This window comes from Suricata suricatta, chromosome 16 (genome assembly GCF_006229205.1).
Source record: "Suricata suricatta isolate VVHF042 chromosome 16, meerkat_22Aug2017_6uvM2_HiC, whole genome shotgun sequence".
NCBI classification, from domain to species: domain Eukaryota; kingdom Metazoa; phylum Chordata; class Mammalia; order Carnivora; family Herpestidae; genus Suricata; species Suricata suricatta.
The window spans coordinates 50,307,986-50,314,567 of NC_043715.1; the positions used below are offsets into that span (position 1 = coordinate 50,307,986).

General features: G+C 63.7%; 1 protein-coding gene across 1 annotated transcript in view; it reads right to left on the reverse strand.

Moving 5' to 3' along the window:
* Window positions 1–6,582, reverse strand: part of DHX34 (DExH-box helicase 34) — a 20,595-nt gene that overhangs the window by 5,726 nt on the left and 8,287 nt on the right. Inside the window, exons 7-12 of the mRNA XM_029924336.1 lie at window positions 4,101–4,275; window positions 2,686–2,879; window positions 1,909–2,010; window positions 808–1,032; window positions 490–663; window positions 60–177 (exon numbers count right to left, since the gene is read on the reverse strand). Of these exons, the coding sequence (XP_029780196.1) occupies window positions 60–177; window positions 490–663; window positions 808–1,032; window positions 1,909–2,010; window positions 2,686–2,879; window positions 4,101–4,275 (988 nt within the window). The remainder of the gene's footprint in view (window positions 1–59; window positions 178–489; window positions 664–807; window positions 1,033–1,908; window positions 2,011–2,685; window positions 2,880–4,100; window positions 4,276–6,582) is intronic.

Genomic DNA, 6,582 nt, shown 5'->3' on the forward strand with positions numbered 1-6,582 from the left:
GTAAACGTGAATAGTGAGGGGCACCCTGAGGTCACCACCCCCACCCAGCCTCACGGTACCTCGGCTCCCTTCGGTGCCCCCGGCCTCTTGCTCCTGGACATGCAGTACCTCGGGGCTGCTGGCAAAGATGGAAGTGGGGTGCGGCACGGTGCCCTGCTTGGACTGGGTGTGGAAAATCTGCCAGGGGACAGAGGCCTTCAGACCTGCTCTTCTGCTGCCCAGAACCCTTTTCCTCCAGCTCTTGCCCAGACTCCCCCAGCCATGTCTCCTCCTCCAGGAAGTTTTCCTAGGCTGGCCAGGGACTCCCCCATGTCCCCCAGTCCTGACCGCCAGCACCCTGGGTCATCCGGGCACGGGTATGCCCCCACACGCTGGCCTGGAGCAGGGCCAGGACCCCTTCCGGACCCGCTGTGTGCCCAGCACGGGCAGGACAGGGAGGGCCTGCTGAGGGACCAAAGCCCCCGTGGGCCGGGGAGCAGGAGGAGGCACCTGGTCCGAGTCCTTGCGGCTGCTGTTGAACGGGTCCGGCACGGCCAGCTGGGGGTAGAGGCCCCGGCCCAGCACCAGCTTGAGCAGGGCCACCTGGTCCCGCGTCAGGTCCTGGGCCGCGGTGGCGGCTGCCTGCAGCTGATCCAGGCTGTGTCGCAGCTTGAACTTGACGTCCTGGAGGGAGCGTAGGAGAAGCCGGGTTCTTAGGACGCTCGGACGGAGATCGGCTCCTGAGGGGAGGGCAGCCCCCCAGCCCCACCTCCCCCCGATATAGTGCGCCCTGGCGCCCCGGGCTCCAGCACAGGCCCCTGTACCCACCTGGATGTCCACGCTGTCGCCGGCGCCCGGGTCCTCTTCGCTGGAGCAGCCGCCCGGGTCATCCTGCAGCCGCAGCACCTTGCGCCCTCGGCCCCCACCCTCCTCGTGCTGGCGCTTCAGCTGGTACAGGGCCCGGCGCTCGCGGCGCTGCTGCAGCCGGCTGTGGCTGTCCCCCGGCTGTGGGGCGCGGGCCCTGGCCAGCAGCCCGTGGTCCTCCAGCAGCTCCTGGGGGCGGCCGGGGTCCGTGTGAGGTGCTAGACCCAGACCCGGGTTCCAGACGGGGGTTCCCCCTTGCGGCCCTGCTGCTTTGACAGACGCAGATGTCGCATGCACCTGCGCGTGTGCCCGGAGAGGCGAGGACCCCGCCCTCCGCTACCCCCTTGGGGTCAGTGCCCACAAGAGTGGAACCAATGCTCTAGAAAGCTGGGGATGCTGGGAGATGCTGGAAGCCATCAGCGGTCCCCAACACCGGGACGCCTGAAAGTGCACAGCGAGCCCTGGTCCCTCGACCACCCAGTCTGGGCTTCCATGTGCCCAAGTTCAACCACAAGGAGGGGATCATGCCTGGGAGTCTTCCTCTGCCTGCCCAGACGGCACCCGCACGGCCACAGAAAGGCGTGGCGAGCCCTGTTCTCAACGCTCTACGTGTATTGGCTCGCTTAATCCTCCCAGGACCACTGTTCCCATCGGCCCCATTTCCTCCCGGACAGGGGATGCCCAAGCGGTGTGGTGCGGGGATCTGCCGCCGGGACGTGCACGCGGGTGCCCCGCCCATCGGTCACCCCATGCTGCCTCTCAGCTCAGCCTGGTGACTGGCTGGGCACCCTTGCTCCAGATGGCATGGTTCCTCGTGAGGAAGTAGCGTGTCACCACTGACCCTTGCAACTTCTCCAGGAAGCCCTCCTGGGTTTCCACCCCTTTGACCCACCCAGGCCACCCCACATTTGAGGGTCTGATGGTGGGGGGTGGGTGCAGGGTGGGACCCTGCCGCATCAGAGAAGAGAGATTGTGCCATGGCGCGTGCGCACATGTGCTCACTCTGCACCCTTCCCCCCGCCTTGCCAGGTTTGTTCCTGCCCCCACGCCCGTCCCGAGCCTCACCTTGAACTGGCGCCGCACGTTGGCCATCTCGTACAGTCGATGCTCCTCTATGCCCCGATGACGGCACCACTTGCGGGAGCTCCTGCTCCGTTTGGATTTCACCTGGTACAAACCAGACCCCAGGGCGTCTGGGCCTATCCAGCTGGGGGAGGGGGAGGGAGCTGACCCACGCCCCCAGCGTGGGCCCAAACAGCAGCCCCCGGCAGAGGATGAGGCAGGCGGGAGATCTGTCAGGCCTCCCTCAGGGACACCTACTCTCCTCCTTCTTCCAGGTCTCAGCCCCACTGCTTCCTCCTATAGGAAGCCCTCCCAGACCACACCGGGTCAGACATCCCCTCTGGGCTCTCTCTCCTAACCCTTTGGACTCCCCATCACAGCCCATGCTGAGGGATCACTGTCTAGGGCCACGTCTGCCCCCGTGCACTGGTCCGTGAGACCCAAGAAGGGAGGGCCAGGAGGTTTCAGTCACTGCTGGGTCCCCAGCACTGCCCAGCACAGGGCCAGGCCCACAGCAGGGGCTCAGAGAGCACGTGTTGGGATACACTAAAGGGTGTAGACTTTCTCCAAGGGCTAGTGGGTGCATTCAGTGCTTTAGAAACCCCAGCCTCCCGTCAAGGCCGGGCCCTAGCATGTGCTGGCCCCACCCCCACGGGAACGAGTGGTGGACACGGGGGTCTGTCCTGTCTGCAGAGGGCTTGGTGGCTCTCCCTGGCACAGCGGGCCTCCCCTGACCCCTTGTAGAGTAACACAGACAGGGGTGACCCCCCCCAGCCTCACCTGCACCCAGGCATTGAAGACGTTGAAGAGCGTGAAGGGGTCGCCGTGGTCACTATCCAGGGGCCGCCGCGCCGCCGCGCTATCAGGCTTGCCCTGGGCGCTGCGGGTGAAGGGCGACTGGACACTGAGGGCGGCCGCGACGGTGAGCACGGGCTCCACCAGGTGGAACACGGAGCCGAGGATCAGCATCTTCCCTGGGGAGGGGGGGACAGGGGACCCCGAGCTAAGTCTTCTGGACTCCGGCCCATCCTGCCCCAGCCCCACAAGGGGCCCTGGGAGCCAGACGGACAGAATCAAGTCCACACTCTGCTCTGTGGTCACGTGAACTTGGGAAAGGCCTCAGTTTCCCCATGTGTAGGTTAAAGGTCACTGCAGTCCCCGCCTCCTGGGGCACGAAGGGGTGGCTGCTGCTAGTGCCAACCCCTGCCCGGCCCTCCTCCCTACAACTGACTCCCCTGCACCCCGGCGTTAGTTCCCTTCCCGGCATGCACTCTTCCCCGCCCACTATCCCTCTCCTCCCTCTAGGACATTAGTCCTCATGACCGGTAAATGGCCCACGTGGCACACCATAGGCTCTATGTGCCCGTCTCAGGATGGATCCTTCCCCGCTACCTCTGTTTCAGTCAAGGTGGAGATGGGGGGTGTGGAGGGGAAAGGCAGGGACAGAGCACTCTTCAGCAAGAACGGAGCCCTTCCCTACTCTGGCCCCAGTCAGTGGCCTGCATATCATGCGTCTGACTCATCCTCACCATTCCCTTTGGCTGCCTTTCTGGAAAGTTCCTGCTACATGTCTAGCCTCGTCAAATGCAGGTGGGCAATAAAACAAGGCTGTCCCAGAACTCTGTAGCTCTGTCCCTGAGAGGAGCCCCTCTACGTCTCTGCACCTCCGTTTCCCCATCTGGGAAATGGGTTCACCCATCTGCCTGCCAGGAGGAGGAACCGTGCTCCTCCTGTGAAACACGCAGTGCTCCGACTAGCACGGAGTGAAGACAGCCACTGGGGCCCGGGCCACCCAGCCCTGGGGTATCTGAGCCTCCCGCCCCCTAGGGCTTGGGGACCGGAAGCATCAGCGTGGCTGGGGAGCAACTCCTCGGTCAGCGAGCTTCTCAGAAAGGGTGGGGACAACTCAGGAACGAGCAAGAGGAAGAGGTAGAAGGTTCTGACACCCTTACAACACCGGGGCCAGGAGGGGGGCACCAGGGTGGAGCTGGGGACAGGCTGTGGGGAGGAGGGGTGCCCAGTCCGTGGCCTCCTGGATCCCCGGCACCCCAGAACGAAACCCGGTCCAGAGACGTGTGAAGGAACGGACGGGGCCCAGTGAAGGGACGGACCTGCCTACGAGTCACCCAGACGGTGAGCGGTCCCCGCAGCCACTCCCGGGGCCCTGCGTGATCACCCCCAGAGGAAGTCCTCACCGATCACGACATCCACGGGAAGCTGCGCCAGCAGAGAGCCGATAGGGGTGAGGGCCTCTGAGCTGTCCAGCGCCCCCTGGTCCCGGAGGTAGAGGATGGCCGTTTCCAGGCTGGCTGGTGGTGGGGGCTCGATGAAGGGGAAGGTTCGCGGGTCCCCCACGCTCATGCTCTTCATCTGGAATGACAACCGAGTCCTCTGGGAACAGGGACTCGGGAGCCACCGGGGGGCACTGGCAGGGGGGATCGCGAGCTCCTAATACCTCAAAACTCCCAATGTCAAGGCCCATCACGCAGAAGCAGGGGGGAAGAGCCTCTGTCTGTCTGTCTGTGGGTCGACCCAGCGCGTCCCCTCCCAGACCCTGGCCACGGAGCAAGCCACATGGGTTTCTCAGCCCCTCGACATAGGAACCAGCGAAGAGGGAGCACGTGATCTGAGCGGGTCCTATCAGGACCCCCCCTGGGACTTTGCCCACCGGCGCTGGGGAAGAGAAGTCCGGGCGTCCGCTCTGGTCGTGAGGGGCCGGCGTGGAAGCCCAGAGCTGCTGGACCGCTTGTCCCTTGCCTGGCGGTGAGCCCGCAACAGTGGATGCAGGAGTCCTCAACCGTTCCCAAGCCAGACCGACCCCCACGACGGGCGCGCCACCTCGTGAAATCCTCTTTCCTGCGTAAAGTGGCTTGAGCTGGGTTTCTCTGACCACAGACCAAAGAACCCAGATTAATTCGGTGGCCCGAAACATCTGCCCATCCCCGGACCTGGTGAGGCATCAACGGTCCGCCGCTCTCTGGAGCAGGTGAAGGAGAGGCTGGCACCGGGCTCGCGTGGCCGTGGGAGGGCACGAGGAAAGCTTGGAGGGCCCGGGGGCTGGGCCGGCCTCCCCGAGAGGTGACCTGCTTGCAGGGGCCTCTTCTGGTGAGGGGGGGCCACGGCAGGCTCGGGTCCCCCAGTGACAACCAGCGCGTCCACCTTCCTCCCTGCTCCCGAAAGCTCCACAGTGGCTGGAGAACACCCAGTGCTCCTTTAACAACCTTTAAGTTAGGGGTGCCCGGGGGCTCAGTCAAGCTTCTGACTTCAGCTCAGGTCATTAGCTCGCGGTTTGTGAGTCTGAGCCCCTTGTCGGGTTCTGTGCTGTCACACGGAGCCTGGAGCCTGCTTCAGATCTTCTGTCCCCCTCTCTCTGGTTCCCCCTTGGCTTGCACACACTCTCTCTCTCTCTTTCAAAAATAAACAAACATTGGGGTGCCTGGGTGGCTGAGTCAGTTAAGCAACCTACTTCGGCTCAGGTCATGAACTTGCCTTTCACGAATTCAAGCCCCATGGCGGGGGTCCGTGCTGACAGCTCGGAGCCTGGAGCCTGCTTCAGATTCTGTGTCTCCCTCTCTCTGCCCCTCCCCACTTATGCTCTGACACTCTCTCTCTCTCAAAAATAAACATTAACAATTTTAAAAATGAATTTTTAAAAATGAAATAAAAAAAACTACCAGAGTGCATCACGCACAGAAGGGGATGGCCTGTGCCAACTGCCAGTCCTCCCGCCCAGGAGGGGGCGGAGGGACCTGCTATGGAAGCCATCTGCCCTCCTCCACTCGTTTGGGTTTTCCTCTTCTGCTGGGCCACAGAGCCCATGGACCACAGAGCCCACGGGCCACAGAGCCCACACCGGCCAGGCTCCCCTGCGGGGAGGTGAGGCCACAGGACGCAGCGCTAACCAAGGCAGGGGGGGTGGCGGGAGCTGGCCGGCAAACCCTCCCGCGTTCCCTCGCCCTCGCAGGCTGGCAAGACAATGGTGGAGACGCACAGGGAAGGGGCTTGGATTCCCCCACATAAAACTGGCCACCACCCCGAGGAGTCCATCTCTGTGGCCCTGGACACTCCGTGAGTGGGCCCCGGGCTAACCAATAAGAGTCGTGACACAGAACTCAGGGAGACACCCCCGTTTTACAAGCCACCGCCTGGGCGCCTGGAGGGCTCAGTCGGGTAAGCATCTGACTTTTGGTTTCGGCTCAGGTCAGGATCTTGCTGTTTGTGGGTTCGAGCCCCGCATCGGGCTCTGTGCTCACAGCACCAAGCCTGCTTGGGATTCTCTCTCTCCCTCTCTCTCTGCCCCTCCCCTGTTCACTCTCTCTCTCAAATGAACACTTAAAAAATTTTTTTTTAAACCCACCACTTTCTGGATTTTCTGTGGCAGCCGAAAGCACTCCCAGTGGGGTCAGGAGGTTTCTCCCAGAGCCTGAGGATCCGGGAAGGTGATCCTTCCCCCACCCACCCCTTCCCCCCAAAAGCCTGAGGATCTGGGGGAGCGACCCTCTCCCCACCCCTCCCTGCAACAAGCCTGAGGATCCAGCTCCTCCCTCTCCCCCCCAGAAGCTCCACTGACACCGGAAGGGAGGAGCTCCCCTCAGTGGCCCAGCCAGCCCCGCCCCCCGCCCTTCCTGGCCCCGAAACCCCGGGACTGGCCCGTCTGGGGTCTCTCCCCCCACCCCC